Raw genomic sequence first — 20096 nt, forward strand, 5'->3', positions numbered from 1 at the left:
GATGTCCCTGATTACTGACAGGTAATATGAACGGATAAAAAAGACAAGATCCATTACCAGTGAAGTTGAAGAACGACTACTTACTGAGAAGACGATAAGAAACTAATGAATTATTTGTAAATCAACAAGAAAGGAGACATTCAGTGAGTGTTGAGAAAAAAAATATGGACTGGCCACATACCAACTAAGCTATGTTTCTTCCATGTCCAAAATCAAATACATTAATACGCAAAAATATTCTGAGTGAATGCAGAATGCTAAAAAACCCAAGAAAATTATAGAAGTGACTAGGAGTGGCCAAAGTAATTTCACATGAAGCTAGTGAAAAACCTGATGATTGCTGTCATCCATCGGTATGCACTCAACAGCAATGAGTTTATCGACATCATCAGCAGTTACTACATAATCTGGATTAGTGGCTCCTGGTTCACAAAATTCACAAAGACAAAACAAATAAACAAGCAGTAAAACTGTCCTCACAAAACATTATTACTAACAATCTGAATGATGGTCATTCATTTCAATGCTTACCCTCAATGTACTGTCTAGTGCCATTCTGAAGATGACGAACCCACTAGATATGCGATCCGGTGTTATTCACATAAAATAAAATATTCATTTCACATAACTCATGGACAAAACAACTTCCTAAACAAAATAACAACTGAATTTACTGAAAAAAATGAGACTGGGGAAGTCAAATAGGTGAATACCTGAAACATACAAAGAGAAGTCCCATGAATGGGAAAGCCACATGCTTGTAGGGTATTTCCTGGTTTAGCTTCACCAACGATTTGGAAGCCTTCAATACCTGGTAAGAGGCCTTCTCCTACCAGAAACAAACCAGTCAATTTATTTCCAGGTGAAACCATTCGCTTATTACCACATAAATACATACTTACCTTCTGAGGCAGAAGATGCATATTCTTCATGCATACTAGGCATTTGAAAGTGCATATCGTTTGTAGCATTTTCACTCTTTTCAAGCCTACTCTGAAAATTGAATTCACTAGGGCCTTCAACTTCTCTGTCAAGACATGGCCTTATAAGTTTTTACAGCCAATAAGTAGAATAGCATACATTTAGCACAATAAGACATGCTCCAAGATCTAAATCCGGCTGTATTTACCCGATTCAAGCTAATTCAACCAATATAAAAAGATATTTTAAGCATGAATACATAGCTTAATGATTTTTGCTTCTAGCATGCATAATCCCATTGCTTAATGATTTTTGCTTCCAGCATGCATAATCCCTCATATTTCTTTTTCTTGAAAGGTAGTGATCAATTTATTAATCCATAACTCCTCATAATGTTTGTAGGATGAAAAAGATGACCATTATAAAGAAATTACTTGTTTTCATGTTCACAAGACCCTTCTTTCTTTATCACTGAAAAATGCAAAATATGCACTGTAAAGTGTTGTAAGCCGTGCAAATGTTTTTTACCCTTGTTTAACTCCATCATTTCTTTTGTTTCTACCACATCATGTTTCCATCATATTTACGTCCTTTTACATATTTGTTTCATGTTCTTTTAAATTTTGGTTTCAGCCACCACAGAAACGGAAACATTTTGGTTTCGGTTGGAAATTTCAGTGAAAATCTTGTAAAATCACAGAAATGTATGGAATCATAAGCAAATGGCAGAATTTTAAGATAAGACTTTAGGAAATTCTAGAATAAGCATAAAATACACTTAGAAACTATCACATAAGCAATACAACCATCCATAATGGCTTAACAATATTGAACACCAAATGACATGCAATGTCGAGCATGTATGATAATTCAAAACACACCACATTTCACATATAATTTATATAAATATGTATACATAATACATACACCACAGTTCTGCAATTTATATAAATATAATTATGTGACACACACTGATATAGTATACCACTAATACACTTGCATTTCTTTTATTTCAGTATGTGTTTCGGTTTCAATATGCATTTCGGTGGGGATGAAAATAGAAACATTTCGGCCGTTTCATACCAGCTTCGGTGGAAACTTAAATCATGCTTGCCGCATTAGGGGTTTTCCCTCCTCATTTATGGTACGACCTTCTGGTGTTTAAAAGGCCACAAGTTCATATACTACATATTATGAAGGAAAAAGAGAACATGTTTCAATGAGGCTCTTGTTTTTTATCTTTTCTTCAATGAAGTCGATATCTACCAACATTTTTTGTCCTCTAGTGAAATATGGGACTCGTAGTAACCTTGATGTGGCCCAAGCATTGAATAGAGTGCCCGGAGCAACACTATCTTGATACATGTGGTAGTATTTGTCTATACTCATCTTCTGCACCACATTCTCCACTTGTTTTATTTCGCTCTTCCATGAAATGAGTGATGGTCCAAGAAAGATAAAAAGTGTGCCAGATTTTTTATCATCAGATGAAACAGACTAATCAGTCTCTAAGTAGGTGGAAAGGAAAAGGTTTTGAGGAAGATAACAGTAAACCTGCTGAGATAGTGCAGTGTAGATGTCAAAGAATCCAATGTAATATGCACGTGAGGTCTTTGGGAACAATCGCAAACTGATGAACTTTGTGAAAAGAAAACATGATATCTCGATGAGCCATAATCAGGTATATTAGTTCCTCAACGGTCTCGTCAAAACTTAGTTGAATTAAAAACTGGATCTCTTATTGTAGCTGAGCTTGATATCAAGTACAATAACATAACATTATATTTGATCTATATCAATTTTAAATATTTTTATCAATATAATCCATATGATTATTGTATCACCGTGTGTATGAATGAATGCAATAACATAAAATTATATTTGATCTATATCAATTCTAAATATTTTCATCAATATAATCCATATGATTAATGTATCACCGTGTGTATGAATGAATATACTACTCACCTTTTCATTTTCTAGGGATCACTAATATAGATTAATGTATCACCGTGTATATGAATGAATGCAATAGCATAATATTATATTTGATCTATATCAATTTTAAATATTTTTATCATTTGATCTATATCAATTTTAAATATTTTTATCAATATAATCCATATGATTAATGTATCACCGTGTGTATGAATGAATATACTACTCACCTTCTCATTTTCTAGGGATCACTAATATGGATTAATGTATCACCGTGTGTATGAATGAATGCAATAGCATAATATTAAATTTGATCTATATCAATTTTAAATATTTTTATTAATATAATCCATATGATTAATGTATCACCGTGTGTATGAATGAATAGACTACTCACCTTTTCATTTTCTAGGGATCACTAATATGGATAATAAGCAAAGGAATACATTAGGCCAAAATGTGCATGACAGAAAAGTAAAACATTTCTTTCAGAATGATAATGTGAGGTACAATACCCCTAAACAAGTGATTACAAAAGTTATTGTATGATGAAACTCAATATTACATACCATAAGGAAAAACAATGAGTGGGAACTTTATAGACATACCTTCCAAAATGCCAATGATGAACTAACTTGGAAATAGCAAAACTCTCCAAGAATTATTCATAGATATTTGGGAAATATAATGTAGTTGGAACATCAACAAGATCGATCCAAAATTTTCAACAAATAATACCAAATTACCAACGGACGTTAAAATTTAAGTTTCCAATGCCCAATAGGTAGCAATTTTATAAACAAATAGTTTCCAAAAATGACATTTCTAAACAAATCAAATTAAGGGTAGACAATAACTAACATATAACTAGAACACTAATAAGTAGTGGATGAGAACTACCTGAAATTGTCTTTAGTAAATGGATGGGCAGTCTCAACACCTAGGAAGTTATTTACTTCTTTATCAATCAGATCATTGTCTTGAATAAATCTTGAAATGTTAGAGGATGATTCCAACCGTTGTTTATGCAGAGAGGGGTGAGGAAAAAATTCGAAGGCATTTGATACCTACATAAAGGACAAATATAAAATTAAGCTAATGAATATAATCATACTACAATGTAATAGCATGAAATCGTGTCCATTAATACCATGGGTGGTTGAGAAGGTTGACTTTTCAAGGCACTAGAAGGCTGATAGTCTTTATTGGAGGATATATTCCCAAGTTGATTTTCCAGTCGCTCGTTTATATCTATAATATTGGCCTGTAGTAAAAGCAAATCAGTTTCCTTCTAAAGCTTTTATTAATACAATTTGTTCTAAACCAAGACTTTGGCAAGCAATTACCTCAAATTTTTTAAAAATAAGTCCAATAGCAAGAGCATGTATAATGCATTAATTCATATAAAAGAGTTAAAAAGAGTCACTTAGATACCAGACATCCGCGACAGCACATGCCACTAGGTATTCGATGTTGTTAAACCCAAGGAAGCAGGATTCATTCCCTAGACTGCGGAATCGCGATTCCCCGGAACGCGGATCCGATTCGGGAATCGGTTCGAATCCCCGAAAATTGGGAATTGGGGTTCGGATTCGTCGGAACCCCGATTCCCAATTTTTAGAACTGTGATTCCCAGGCGATTCCCCGCGATTCCCTGGCGAGTCCCAACTCCCCAGCGACTCCCGGTGAATCTCCGGCAAATCCCCGGCGAATCCCCGACGAACTCTCCAGCAAACCCACAATTCCCGCTCCCAACCATCCCCGGAGCCTTTGATTCCCGCTTTCAAATCCCGAATCGAATCCCGCTTTTGATTCTCGCCCTGGCAACCTTGGTTAAACCATTGAGTGGGTTGCTTATCTGATGTTTTTGAGTGTCAATTTGTGCTTATTCTAAAACTTTCTAAAGTTCAATATTAAATGTCCATCATCTGCATATATTTCCATAGGTTTTCATAATTTTATAGTATTTCCACCAAAATTTCCATCCAAAACAGACATGTTTCTATTTCCAACCCAACATTAGAAAGTTCTTTGATGAGTCAAATGCCGAAGAATTTTTGGCTAAGGAATGTAGATTGAGTGATAAGAATCCTTGTTGGACACCATTAGAGGTGTGGTCCAATGCCACCGAAAATCACCCCGCTGATGCGGAGTTCACCGTGGAAAATCCGTATCTCGTCAAATTTGACGTCTGCTATTGAATGCTTCCAGAATTGGAATGCAGACTAGAACAAAAAATTGTTAAATATCTCAACTAACTCATCTCACAACCTCTTGAAAGTTCATATCTGAAATACTTCAGTTCATCAAATGAAATGGAATCTGAAACAGTAGCCAGATCTAACAGAATTGGAATTCAGCAAGGAAACAGAAAACAATGAACAAATTTAACCGAAACAAGGACAGATCTGACTGTGTAGAAAGAAATCTCGAGCATAATGGTTCCCAGTGTTCACACTGAGTTTTGACTGAGAAAGCAAACAGAAATCTAACTTTGGAAGTGGTATTGAAGATGTTTGTGAGTTCTGACAATCATTAGACTTTTACAAAGGGCTTTATTGGAAGATATTGGTGAAAGATGACATTTTACTGGTATTGAAGAGTAAGTATGCTAGATTTTTTATTTTTTTTTGAAATGGATCCAAAATGCATCAGAATTTCTCTGAATTTGATGCTCGTGGGGTCTACAGACGATGATTCTAGGGATGCAGAAATGGAGATTTAGTTAATTTAGTGTCGCCTCATACTCAGAAAAGCTAGAAATTATTTTCCCTGCATCAAACATCCTTGGTAGCAAAAAATTAATGGGCATTGGCAGCAAGGTTTCAGGTTTCGATTTTGGTATGTGTTTGGCCGTGATGGAAGTGGATACATGTTGTTTCGGATGGAAACATTGGTGGAAATCCTGTAAAATTATAGAAACATATAGAAACATATGCAGATAATCGAAATTTAAGATAAAACTTCAGGAAGCACTAAAATAAGGACAAATACACACTCAAAAAACACCCATAATAGTTTAACATCGAACACCAAATGACATGTGTTGTCACATGTCTAATAATTCAGTACATACTATATTTTAAATGTAATTCATATAAATATGTATACATAATACATGCACCAACATTTCACATAAAATTCATATAAATATAATTATGTAACACGTACTGGTACAATATACCACTAATCCACTTCAGGATTTTGGTTTTGCTATGCATTTGGGTTTCAGTGTGTGTTTCGATGGGGATGTAAACCGAAAATTTTTGATTGTTTCGTGTCAGTTTCAATGACAATTTAAAACTATGATTGGCAGTGAAGAATGATTGTCCCGGTGATGATGGATGCCTTCAATCCATTGATAGTAGCTGGCCACCTGCTTGTTTGTAGGATGTATAATGAAACATGAGCTCATGATTAGAAGGTAATCTCCCATGGCTAGCTTAGAATGAAGCACAATGAGTCCACATAGGACTTGTTCTCTTGCGGGATAATTTTACCCCGGCTAAGAGAAGGGAAAGGCAGAGATGAGAGGGGAAGGGAAGAGCAGAGTGAAGGGATTATTTAATCATGAAAACTAGGGATATTGAAATTTCAGAGGTAATCTAAGATTTCAATATCCACCAACCGGAGTAAAATAATCCCTTTCCTTCCCTTCTCCACTATGCCCTTCCTTCCACTTCCCCTCTCTACCATTCCCTTCACGTATTATAGGAAAAATAATCCCCAAGAGAATACGCCCATAGACATTATAAAAAAAAGAGAGAGAATACACCCATAGACCAGACCTTAGTTATCAATTGCATTTCGTTCCATCCGGAATTCCGATTCCGGCTCGGAATCCGGAACGGTTTGGGCATATTTTCCGTTCCGGCCGGAATTTCGGTCCATTTCGGCCCATTCCGGTCCATTATAATTGTTGGGATTGCTTTTTGACCCTTTTACCCTCATTTTATGACCGTTGGAAGGGTACTTTATGTCTTTTCGCATCCAAAAGCCCTTACACCTCTATATATATATATATATATATACACCCCTCTAATCATTTTTCCCCACCAACTTCTCCTTCACCTTCTCTTACAACTCTTTGATTTTTTGGGATTTTTCTCATATTTTTTTTGTGTGACCGAAAAGTTTCGACTGGAATGACCAAAATTTCGTTTCGGTGGCCAAAACGGAATGGCCACCAAAACGGAATTTACAACTATGGACCAGACTGAAAGTAGAGACAAGGTAACGCAGTTGAAGTGTTTTATTGGGAGGGATGAGGAGAAACTTAGGCGGTGGTAGGTTGCCATGAGGTTGGAATTCACGATTAGGTGGACTTGTCACCTCAAGGACAAAGCCCAAGGTAGTGATGAGAATCTTTTGAAATCAAGGAAATTTAAGAACAGTGGCCACATCATAGAAAAAGAAACTAGAAGAGGCAAAATCTCTTTGGCATTCATGTGATTTGTGTGCACAAGAGTGATGAGAGACAGCCAATGTGAATAGATATCATCAATACGAAATGAAGATTTCTCAATGTATAAATATTATGTGGTCATAAAACTGAAGACCTCTTGGCATAAGGAGAACACAAACAACAGAGAACAAGTTCCTTCATTAATAAGTGCATGACAAACTGTATGGAAATAAGCACACACCTATGTACACATGTACGTCTACCACCATCAAGAATGAGAAACTAGGGAATGAGTTTACATGGGAAAAATCACCATACTTCTTTCCAGGTAACCTCAGGCTAGATAATGATAACATGTAGTTAGCAGAGAGTACACTTACATGAGCAGTTCTAATCTTCCATTGCAATTGCTGATATAAAATCTGGTAGCAATTAATAAAACTAAAAGTTAGATTTGATTCATAAAATTAAATTTCTTCCTCAATAGCTTCATTTAAGAATTAATACCTTTGCACTACTGGAAATAGCAGAAGCGTTTATAACATGAGGCCGTATACCATAGTCAGTCAACAAGCTGAGCATCGATGAGGTGAAGATATACCTGTCATCCTCTATAGCCTGGTGAACAAGGTAATTATCATTTTTTTGAATGGTGAATGAGATAATTATAATTAGGAACAGGTCCATACTGCAAGGAAAATACCTGTGCAGAACCTCACATGCCAAAGTAAACAATGGGGAATTCGAATAAATTAAATAAAAAACAATACTTACGAATACATTCAACACAGAAATGTTGAAATAATTAGTATTAACCAAATTTATGGATTAGACAATAAGTTCACTAGTCCAACATGACAATATTTCAGTATAGATTAGGAAGTTCGTAACGTCTTAAAAAAATTAAGAAGATTTTAGTTTAGCATTTAGCAAGAGAGAGCTAATTCATCCGCCAGTTTAGCATTTAGCAAGAGAAAGTTAATTCACCCACCATGTATCATTGGGTCTTGATTGAATGAATACACTACAACCATTTTGCTATACACACTTACATGCAAATGGCATCTTTTATATGTCACTTTAAATGTGTAAAGCTATCTTAAGGCTCAAATAGACATTACAGGCTCAGTTCAAAAGCATCTATGGAGTTCTTGAAGATGATGGGTATAGAAGTTCATGCCAAAGGAAATGCCATTTATTTCCCATCGTACCCTGCCAGAACCTCTAATATAACTGAAGCACAAGTTATGGCATTATAGCACAAGATAAAGTTCCTTGGCAGGCCTCTCACGTGATCGGGTGGATCGAGGGAGAGTAGCTTCAAATGAATGGTTAAAAGGAGACACCTCCCATCCTTGGCGGTTGTTCCTACTTATCAGGAGATGAAACACTCCACATCCACCTTTTGTTGGAAGAATTTCCAACATCCACCGAGAGAAATCCCAGCAGGGTATTGTTTACAATTCCTGAAAAAAGCATCAGATGCCTGATTTAGTGTTTGTGAGTGAAGAACCCTTCTTTAACCTCTCTATGTAACTAAATAATGGGAAACAACATCCAATATCATATTATCTATGATGTCTCCACGAATATGATTGAATATGATCAAGTGGATGGAGGGGAGTAGCCCCCACCCTTTAGAGGTTCGCAGATATGATTGAAAAGATTCAGGATCGAGTTGAGAGGTTTCTGATTTGATCCCAGCGCGTTAGAAGAACAGTCAACCGCAATGCTGACTGGATGGCCAAATCCAAAGTGGGTAAGGATCCTTCAGAGTTTTTTGAGTTTTTGCCACCTAAACTATCTTCTTGTTTGTTGTAGCTTGTGTGGGATTTGTCTTGTTTTCTTTTTGTTTGTAACGACCATCTCTGTCGTGGGCCCTCGCCCACTTTCTTTCTTGAGAAAATTCTTCATTATTCAAAAAAAAAAAAAAAAGAGTGCTGAAGATAACACCCAACTTTGACTTTTGTAGCATTTTTGTTTCTGTAAGTTATTTATATGTTTGATTTAGTAGAAAAATTGCCATTTAAGCTTGTGTTCTTTATAGGGCACAAATTGTTCTCACTTTTCAAGCACATGCAACACCAACATTCTCCAAATAAAGGACCTTAATTATGTTTATCAGTTCATTACATGTGCACAATTATCCTGTCATCAATTATCGTCGAACATTAGGTCCATAGTCCATACTCTCATGTGTTTGAAGAACCTCTTCAGCAAACTCTCAGCACTTCCCACATTCACGACTCACACTTCCTATCTCCTCCAATATGTCTTCAAGTCTTTGTAATTTTCAATAGTTTGATGCTAATACTGTTTTTTTTTTGTTCCTTATTATCGTTTTAGGCATGCTCCCCATTACGATTGGTTTCTCATTGATTGGTTCAAAAGTTATGAAGTATATCTAGGCTACATATTGACAAGACTTTGTTTACTATAATAGGAGATCCTGAAATCTATGTATAAGCTGCTGGACCCTGAATTGCATATCATATAGATAAAGTTCCCTAGAGGTACAAATCAATATATATTACCTGCAAGTCCTGTGCCAATTTGAAATTTTCTTCAAGATAATCTTTTCTGTGAGTCAGTTCCTTCAGCGCCGAAGTTGTGGCTTCATTCTGCTTCTCAACAAGTGCCTGTGCTTAAAATAATATTTATTTATTAACTCTTCATATGTGAAGCCAGAGATTTTTTACATGTATGAAGTAATTATTTTTCCAAGATTTCTACCGACCATATGCATATCAGAAAATTTCCTCTCCAAAGCATGCTTCTCATTCAGTAACTGCAGCTCCTAAAAGCCACACATAGCACACATTATTTCATGCAAATAAGAAGGAGAATGTTGACCATCTCAACCAAAGCATTGAGTGCGAGTGAACAGATTCAATAGACTTCACACCTTAATGCAGGCATCATCAATTTGTTCACGAAGTAACAAGATCTCCTCTTTTTGGGTCTTAGCTCTTGCAAAAAGTTCCTGGCCATGAACTCAAATGATAATTCATAGCCCAATCCAAGATTTTTACGAGCTTACTACTGATTACAGAACAAAATATCAGTGCAATTCAGAAATCCTGGATACAAATGCAAAGATCAATTACCACGGAATCCCGATCAGAAAAATAATTGAAGTGTTCCTCTCCTCTTAAATTCCTGGGACCAGAGTGCCTTTCAGTGTGATTCCTAGAGAACACATTGACGTGCCACATAATACTTTGTATCAGAATCACAAACTATGTTGTGAATGTAAGGCATAAATTTGCATGAAATACCCAAGGGCCTGTTTTGAGTATTACCTTTTTAAATAATCAGAAGATGGAGACCGAACCCCATCATCACTATTTCCTTGCATAGAGCTTGTAGTAGGTGACATTACATTGGCAGTGTTGGTTTGTTTGAAGAAAATTCTGACTAACTACCTAAGAATATTCCAGTCCAGCATCAAAAGATGCTGCATTTGTCTTGAGTTATCCCAGAACAAACAGTTTGCAACTTCCAGGAACAATTTAGCTGGCACCTTAATCAGGAGAAGATTCAAATCGCTGCTCCCAAATGTTGCAGGTAGGTAGCAACTACAAAGAAATATGTCAACTATCGGATTTGAAGAGAACCCAATTAAACTGGCTTTACAAATACAAAACCAACAAAAATGCTATTGCTTTAAATTTTCAACGAGTGTTTCTATAATAAGAAAAAATAGGTACTTTGATCAATATATTAAAACAAATGTTGACCCTCTCCCAAAATCTTTGTTTTCCACCAGCCAAAAAAAAAAATCAAACTCCAACAAGATGCATATATAGAAATGACATAATGAAATCCATGAATTTAACAAAGGGTGATGATAAATTCGCGCCCCCTTGTGGGATAATTCGCACCCCTTTAAGATGAATTGATGTCAAAAGGCATTAAAGTCTGCTGCAAACCCTCCTTTTTAAAGGGGTGCGAATCATCGCCCTTGCCCTGGCAATGACCAGGAGAAGATGGAAGAGAAATTCTAGAGATTGTTGTTAGGTTCTGTTTCCAATTAAGTTTATACCTGATAACACATTTCCATCCACTATTTATTTTTCCCAGTGCACAATTAACATGCCTTGAATGGTTGTTTCCAAAATTGGCATTGCTTAAGCACATCAATCTGGGAACTTGCACCAACAAAAAAAGAAAAAAAAAATAGAAATCTGCATCTTGTTATTTTATTCATTGAGTAATTTTTATTACTTTAACCCTAGGACCTCTATCACACGCATATATCTTGATTAATCCATTCCCAAGCACCAGAGTATAATTTTCATGTACACAAGAAAGCCATATATGAAACAAAACCAGTGGTCACAATGGGATCCATTCTATTCAATCAGAAGTCAAGAATCATAAAACAACATTCTATACAAAACAGTCACATTCAAGTCGTCTCTCTTCTAGACCTAGAAATTTCAGTATTCGTCTGAGATTTAGGCTAAACCCGTACTTAATTTGATGTTTAGTATTCTAGAGAAGATTCCTTCCAGTTTAAGCCTAATATAGAGGTTTCAAACTTCTAGACTAATTACAAAGGCAATGCTTAAGGGAATTCATAACCTGTATATAATATTTTCCAAAAGAAAATAATTTTTCCACTTTCATTAACTACAGTATAACTGAAATTCCATAGATAAAGAAACATCTTTACTTCAAAGAAAGCAAATTCCTGAGAAAATCTCATATTCGTAGATACAGCATGAATTTTCCAATTCGGAAATCAAAAAGAAAGAAAAAAGAACAAAATAACATCAGATCCGAGCAGAGAAAGCATCAAAATCGAAAACAGAAGAAAAAAAATGACGGATAAACAGATAAGCGAAGGAAAAATCAGGCAAGATTGGATCAAATAAAGGAAAATAAACACTAGAAATTCGAACAAAGTGAAAAATCATCAGTTGAGAGACGGGAAATATGAAATCTTCGAGAAGAAAGTGAAAATGGAAGGGAAATTTTGGTGGATTTGGAACGAAAATTTTTACCTGTTTGGGAGAAAAGTAGTGAGAAAGGGGGTGGAATTTTGAGAAGGATGAAAGAAAATGGGAAAAAGAGAATCCATTTGATTATTTGAAGAGTCAAAGGGTCGTTAGAGCTTCAAGACAGGAGGGAGGAGAAGGTGATATATAAAAAAGATGAAGGAAATAGGTATTGCCACCCCCTCAAGGGAAATGATACATTTCTCCCTCCCCGTTTTCTTCCTTTGGCCAGCCCCTTTTACTATTTTAGTATAAAACGGTAGTCAGAAGCACATGACAAGGGGGCTGGAGTAGGGAAGAAAACCGGGAGGATATATCACTTCGCAAGAAAATATTGAAAATGAAAGAGAAGGGTGGCAGCTACCAAAATGGCTACCTTAGAAAAAAAGGGTACTTGTTTCTGAGGGCGGTTATATAGTAAGTGCAAATTGCGTAATATTTTACTCTTGTAACCCAATAAGGCGGGGCCCACTACTATTGATCCAAACCGTCCATTTGAAAGCCTTGTTTTGGATCTATTACGAGCTCAAATCACTCTAATCAGTGCAATCAGAAGATCTAAATACGTGTATCTTTTGTCGTTGAATGTAAACCTTTATATAGTTTTTGATAATTTTGGGGTTGTATGAGATCCAAAGAAAGGGATATTAAGTGGACTCTCCAGACCAATCAAATGGCATGACCTACTACAATACTACATCACACGGTAGTACAATGAGGCAGCACTCTACTAAAGCATTCTTCTACATTTTTAGGGAGTTTTCCCCCCTATTTTTCAGCTCCAACTCATGCTCTCCTCACTCCCCACTTCCTCAGAATCTATCTTCCTCCCCTCTCTCCTGGCTCACCAGTCACCACCTCAGAATCTTTCTCTCTCATGTACCTCTGCCTCTCTGCGCTAAACAAATATTTTATGAAATACTTTGGTTGCCGATATTTGCACACCATGTTTAGAAAAGTATGCTGATATTTGCACACCATGTTTAGATAATGAAACGGACTCATCTTGTCTTTTCCTTTTTAATTGACTGTGAAAGTTTGTGTGTGCGAGCGTGCGCGCACAGGGGGATTTGTAATAGCTTTTGGCAGTCAGTTAAATAAAAATAGACAAGGTGACTTCGAATCATTATCAAAACATGGTTATTGGAATATCAGTAGCTCATTTTAAAAAAAAAAGAAAGAAATATCAGTAGCCAATATTTTCTTCTTCTTTTGATGGGTAAGTTGGGGTTAGACGGACCCCTACCAGTATATTAACTCAAGAAAGATGATATAATAGCATAAACGAGACGCCTGCTCAATCCTTATAACAATGTCTAAGGAAAAGGGTAGAACAACTAGGATCATGGTACTCTTGAAGACAAATTCAAGAAAAGCAAGAGAATAGAAATTACATGAGATGGATTTGTGCAATTGGTGGAGCTCGGGAGACACGTGATCCCTAGAGAAGGGCCCCATACTTGGGTGAAAGCCATGTTTATTATGATCTAAACCTTTAGGGATTCTGTTTTCTTCTGTTGGTTTTGCTCTTCTTCACCAGCTTCTTGTTGATTCAATAATTTCACTAGGAAGTAGCCAATATCTATCATGGAAACACCTCCAAGATGGAATCTGTTCTGAAATAAAGACAAAAGTAGAATTGGGCAATGATTTCATCATTTTTCACTGTGTTGTTATTGGGTTTTGTGGTGATTCTTGCACACGATAAGCATTCGTCTATTTTTGTACAAATTAAACGGATTCAGTTTTGGTAGCAACCCTCTTTTTAAACCATTCATTAATAAAGGCTATGCCCAAAAACTTTTATCTATGGGATGATCTCGACCCTCCTTCCACTATCAGTGAAAAATGGTATATTATGCTATGCATTTTAAGCCTCCACAAATTGGAGTTTTAGGATCACCATCTAGAGAAGAGTTTTAGGGCACAACATCTAGATATTGGCCCCAATAAACAAATCGTTTGGATTTCTAGAGGTGTTGTTAGATGCGACCAATTATGTGTTCCTTATATTCATACTAAATAAACATTGTTTGTTTCTTTGTAAAGGGGTGATGGGGTTAAGGGTTTTTAGTTTTCCTCGTTTGGTTGCTAGTAAAAATAAATTCCATTGAATTTTTTTGGAAAAAGAGGAGATAAGCATTTATTAGACAAGGGTGTCATTATAAGTAGAGAGAAAGGGTAGAGAGAGAGCGCAATTCCCTAAAAAATTACATGATAGACTTCCAAGGTAAAGCTGATGTCACCGCCTTTTTTCCACAAAAATTCAATGGATTTTTTTTTCCACTAGCAACCAAACCAAGCAGAGGCAAGGTTCTATGTATGTCCTCCTCTTGTAACTATTTTTTTTTCTTATTAATAAAATTTAAGATGTTACCCCGGGTTCCTAGATAAATTTAGGGCTTTCAAAGCCAAAAAGAAGAAGAAGGGAAATGATATACAGATAAAATCCCCCCCTTAAACGGTTTCTGTTGGAAAGGTTCACTGCCTGAAGATAAATTCACCTCCTTCAACATATTTCTTTGCCTTTAAAACTTTACGGATAATGTTAAGGGGGGGATTTTATCCTTTGACCATATAAAACCAAAAGAAATACCGACGCACATTCAAAGAGCAATTGATCATCCTATTTGAATGAGTCTGAGAACGAGATCCATCTACAGTGAAGCCTACCAGATGAACGGTCCGGATCTTGGATCAGTATATGAAGGAAAAAGATATGAAGACGCACTTGTGTAAAGGTTATCCCAAACAGCCCTCCTAATATAGGGTATGTTTGTCATTTGATTAAGAGTAAGGCTACTTTTGTCATTAAAAAACATATTTGGAAAGATGGAAGAATAGTTAAGGCTGTTACGCATGATCCTGACACAGGCGTGTCTTCCCAACAGCACCCATTAAAAATATCGTTAGCGGACAACGTGTGGTCAGAGCCCCAGGTTACGGACTCAGAAACGGAAGCCTTGACGTTTTCCTACGTACATTTTGAAGTCGTGTCACATTTATAAAAGACGAACATAAAGCCACTCGTCTTAGTCAAACAATTACTTTCATAAAACACATGGCATAGAACCATTCCCACGCTCTCGCGTGTGAAATGCACCTCCAATATAGTCACATTTCAACCCTCTGCTCACTTTTTTTTTGTTATATTTTATTTTGTAATTGGGTTGGTGGGACCGTGGGAGTGAGACTGTCTTGGATAATTACTTTAACAGCACTCACCCAAGATTATTTCAACCGTCCAATCAATGGAAAACGGGCAGCGTTCACATTCTTCGACCATATTGAAAAATGGTTAGATATGTTACAGCAGTCAAAACTCATTATTACTCAAAATTATATGCAATTTTGAGTCCAACAATCAATTTTGTACTCATAATCAATTCTCAAAATCCAAAGGCCCTATAAGTTTTAGATTCTGACATCCAGTTGTGAGTCCAAAACTGATTATGCAATAATCAGTTTTGGACTCATAATCAATTCTCAAAATCCAAAGGAATGTCTCAGGCCCTGTTCGTTTGAGATTTGTGGCAACCATTTGTCACCCCCAATCCAATTATTAGACCTAAAATTAAGGCCCTGTTTGGATGTCGAGAAGATTTTGATTTGGATTTCTCACATTTGCAGCCCTTTTTTATTTGCGATTTGGATCCAGATCAAATACTTGGATTTCCAAATCAGCGACTAATATTGAAAAAAAACAAGATTTCCAAATATGCTGTGGAAATACGTATTTGGAAATCCAAAGATCTAGAAGTTTCCTTCACACTCTTTGCTTCTCAACCTCTCCCCTCTAGTAGGAAGTGCCTCCTTCCTTCTCTGTCTCCCTGACCATGAGCTAGCAAGTCTATTCATTTTCTATTCAAAACTCAATTCCAAATCCAAATACAAAATATGAGGTATCCAAACGGGCCCTAATGTAGTTTTGGGTTCAATAATTGGATTGGGGGATGGCAATCGGTTTTCATAATCCCAAACGAACAAGGCATTAGATTTTGACAACCGATTGTGAGTCCAAAACTGATTATTGGACTCAAAATTAAAGAGTTTGGATTGGATCATCTTGTGGTGTGGGCCGTACCATTCGTTTTTTTTGAAAAATATGGGCTTTGTACGGGCACACGTCATATCTTATCAAAGGTTCCACTCATTTCAGCTTTGTCCTATTGGAGGGAGGATTGGTATGCAAATAGAACAAAATAACAAGGGTGGCAATTTGGTAATTTTAGGTTTGAAAAAAACCGTAGTCCCGCAAAGGAGACTAAACGCGCGCCCATAACTACGGCTACCAACGCTGACCATGCCATCTTAACCCAAAAACTTTAACCACGGTTAATCTAAACCTAACCCACTCCCTCCCTCTCTATTTAAACCCCAACTCAACCCTCTAAAACACAATTCCTACAGAAGGGTCATCAGAAGAGAGAGAAAGAGATATATACAGAGGAGTCGTAGAACAGCAAATCAAGAACAGAGAGCAATGGGGTTTTTTATCGAGGAAGAAGAATATTGGAAATGCCAAAAACACCCTTACCAATCAAGAAATGGCGTCTGCCCCGTTTGCCTCAGGAACCGTCTCTCCCTTCTCTGCCCCGACTGCGCTAACGTGCGCCCCTGCCACTCTTGCCCATCCACCTCCTCCTCTTCCTCTTCTTCTTCCTCCTCCGTGGACCCCACAGAATCCGGAACCGGAGTGGGGTCCGTCGGCCGAATCTCATTCCTCCTCGACAGCGAACCTGCCTTCGACCGATCAAAATCTACCGCTGTACCGTCCCTCCGGCAAACTACCGGCGAGAAAGTTGCCGAGATCTGGCCACTGGATCAACCGGAGAACCGGAGGAGCCGGTCAACTTCGTCTTTCTTTACGAGATTATTTAAGGCGGAAAAGACGAAGAAGAAGGTAGAAGAGGAAGGGAAGAAAAATATGAAGCTACCGAGATCGAGATCGGTTGCATTCGTTTGTTACTCAGATCCAGCTAAGATTTCTGGTGGTGATGACGTCAGATCTAAAGGGAAAATTTGGCCTTTTCCGAGTCCGATCAAGGTTTTCCGCCTGCCTAAATCGTCGTCTAAGATCGTTCATGATCGGCCACCCTTGTGGGTGGGGGCTTGAAGGAAAAGACAAGAAACTTTTTCTTTTAAATGTTTCCTCCTTCTTGTATATGTCTAAGATGAGCAATCAAGAGTTTTTTTCCCCCCATTTGTATTGATTTTCGTCGTCTAATCAATTTGATTTATTACACAAACATTTTTTTTTTTTTTTTTGAATTACAGTATAACTAACTCCTCAAAATGTGAGGGTATTGTGGTAATCTTCTGTTCTTCACTTCTTCAATCGAAATATATGAGCCTGGTCACACGAGGGGTGGATTCTGAAAATGACTTATGAAACGTGTTGGAAAAATCAGGTCAAATATAGTTAGGAGTTTCTGATTATTTTAAAGATCTGTGAGTGTGAATGGGCTTTCTTTGACTGGGAGCATGGGATGGGATGACCACTGCCAAAATACAAAAATACATGGCCATTTTCCAAAGGAAAATCCAAGACAACTAGACAAGTGTAGCTGTTACTTGGAAAGAGAGTTAATTTCTTTCTTTATTGCGATGGACCCTAGCAAATCCCTTTTTTGTATTGTCGTAGCATGTGAAGTGTGGTAGGCCTTTCACCTTTTTAGAAATGCCAACCTCTAGAATTCGTATATCCTAATGCAACACGATTTGGGCTGCACTTTTTGGGTCTACAACCAGATTGAAATTTGAGTTTTTTAGGTGCAATTTTATTTTATTCTTGGTAGCCTGGTAGGTAAGTTTGGAGTTCAACGATCCCTACAGATTTATTAAATGATACATCTGAGAATGAAAACCAAGATGGAACTCACCTAAATTTTGATGGTTCTAGCGTGGGTAACCTAGACCTACAGGTACCAGTAGAGTCCTTAGATAAGAAAATGGTTCTACCAACTGTGCCTTTTTTCTGCGGATTGGTAGAAACGATTCCAATTAGGTAGAAGCGAGAGTGATTCTTTAGGTTATTAGATTGATTGCAGATACAAACTTGGATAATCGTGCTGTGGAGGGTGACTCCCTCAATGTCATTAGATGGTTGGACAAGAGATCACCCTACCCCTGGAGATTTTCAGATTTATAGATGAGATTCTCGAACGTAGGTCTCAACATAATTCGCTTTAATCATATGATGAGGTCCGCGAATGGAGAGGCGAACCTGCTAGTTCGTGCGGGAACGACTAGATCAGCATTAGAGAATTTTTAGTTCTTACCTCCTTGAGCGGCTTTTCTCTCTATGTCTCTATTTTTTCCCATTGTTCCCATCACGGTCTTAGTCATATCTAATAAAATTTCACCACTTCAAAAACAAAGGACTGCCATTATCATAGTAGAAGAGTGTAAAAATCATGTGCCTAAAACGTTTGGGGAAATGAGAAATTCACCCCTTTATTTACCACGGGCACCCCCCTATAGCGAAAGGTCGCAAAAAAACTAATCGTCATGGCTGACACAGGGGTGCATTCATCATCAGCCAACATTAATAATGGGTTGATAAAAAGGAGTGAAAAGTGAAAACCGCATTACTATATTTTAATAATGGAACCTGGTCTCTTCATTTTACACTTCTTAATCATCTATACGAGTCTATTTCGGTTCCCAAAGACTGTTAATATTCGCACAACCATGTTTCAATAATTGGAAAAACTCACTTTGTTTTTTACACTTTATGGGTGGGAAACCTCACCCTTGGAGATTTGTCTTCTTTATTGAAGAGATTATGTAATGGAACAGGTGGCGGCTTATCATTGTTCTTTTCAGCACGCTAAAGGACGGTGATGGCTTATGATTTTTGTTTTTAGCGAGGCCCATAGTCTTCCCAAAGACTCTAATCACTTCCACTTTATTTAGTTGTTTATATTTACTTTTTTGAAGCCGGTCTGCTTGTATTTTGTTGGTTTCTACGGTTCAAAAAGGAAAAAGTGATTAATCCTTATAAAAAATGGTAGTGCATATATCAGTCACAGTTGGTAAATGATGAGTAACAACCTCCTCGTGGCCGACTAAAACCCACAAATCTGTGTAAGTATTTGAGCTCTGAATTCAAAGACGAAGCACATTAAAGGAGCCATAGTGGGGAAGGGGTGACTATTTCAACTACATTTTGTTAGGTCAAAGCAAAACGGACTCAATGAATGTAGTTGAGACATTAAGATTGTGGGTCCTAATCTGCACGTGCCACACTTGAAAGTCTTGATCTAAAAAGGTTAGGTATCAATGTATGTAATTGGATGGCTAAGATCATCTGATGGACTTCACATTTTGGCTAAAGTCTATGCATTACATGACCCACAAGATGAATCGTCTGGCTCATTATGACACAACCACCTTAAGAGTTCCTCAAAGTCAACAAGGATCAATACCAAGGACTTAATGAGACTTTAGATTATAAGGAAAACTTTTCCGTGGAAAATGAATTTTCTACCAAATTGGTTCATTCGTTTTCAATGAATTCCTTTTGGCTCTGTTTCTTTCTACGTAAAACCAATAAACTGTTGATCTAAAGAGCACATCCGATGAATCAACACTCACTTGTTTTGTTTGTCTCTAGATCGGACTTTGACATTCAGAGTACCTTTCTTTAGATGCACAAGTAAGTTGCAATCTGGGTGCAAGGAAAATTTGTCTTTGCAAATGAATTCTCAAGCATTTAGATAACTCATTTTCCATGATTTTTTTTTTCCACAACAATAAATAAAATTTTTCCTAGTACCCCATAGAGAGAGGAATTTTCATGAAAGTTTTTCCCTCCCTCCAGACAG

The 20096-nt window shown here is 36.9% G+C and overlaps 2 protein-coding genes across 3 annotated transcripts in view; one reads left to right on the forward strand and one right to left on the reverse strand.

Moving 5' to 3' along the window:
• Window positions 1–12425, reverse strand: part of LOC143879183 (uncharacterized) — a 34025-nt gene extending 21600 nt beyond the window's left edge. For both annotated transcript variants that reach the window (XR_013251161.1, XM_077381406.1), the window contains exons 1-14: window positions 12274–12425; window positions 10567–10842; window positions 10372–10453; window positions 10170–10247; window positions 10002–10061; window positions 9799–9903; window positions 7772–7882; window positions 7645–7686; window positions 4010–4123; window positions 3760–3926; window positions 903–1027; window positions 714–829; window positions 532–574; window positions 331–422 (exon numbers count right to left, since the gene is read on the reverse strand). Coding sequence is in view for 1 of the 2 variants with exons in the window: in XM_077381406.1 (XP_077237521.1) it covers window positions 331–422; window positions 532–574; window positions 714–829; window positions 903–1027; window positions 3760–3926; window positions 4010–4123; window positions 7645–7686; window positions 7772–7882; window positions 9799–9903; window positions 10002–10061; window positions 10170–10247; window positions 10372–10453; window positions 10567–10643 (1212 nt within the window). In the remaining variant the exon portion in view is untranslated. The remainder of the gene's footprint in view (window positions 1–330; window positions 423–531; window positions 575–713; window positions 830–902; window positions 1028–3759; window positions 3927–4009; window positions 4124–7644; window positions 7687–7771; window positions 7883–9798; window positions 9904–10001; window positions 10062–10169; window positions 10248–10371; window positions 10454–10566; window positions 10843–12273) is intronic.
• A 4325-nt stretch (window positions 12426–16750) lies between these two features.
• LOC143893118 (uncharacterized) lies at window positions 16751–17383 on the forward strand. The gene has a single exon (XM_077398093.1). The coding sequence runs from the start codon at window positions 16751–16753 to the stop codon at window positions 17381–17383; it is 633 nt and encodes a 210-aa protein (XP_077254208.1).
• The last annotated feature ends 2713 nt before the right edge of the window (window positions 17384–20096 follow it).

The sequence above is a fragment of the Tasmannia lanceolata genome, unplaced genomic scaffold (assembly GCF_043159265.1).
Source record: "Tasmannia lanceolata isolate RefF3 unplaced genomic scaffold, GAP_Taslan_0.1 ptg000002l, whole genome shotgun sequence".
NCBI lineage: Eukaryota > Viridiplantae > Streptophyta > Magnoliopsida > Canellales > Winteraceae > Tasmannia > Tasmannia lanceolata.

Bases quoted from the DNA above. Each gene is read 5' to 3' on its own strand.
- LOC143893118 (XM_077398093.1), top strand. From the start codon at position 16,751: ATGGGGTTTTTTATCGAGGAAGAAGAATATTGGAAATGCCAAAAACAC.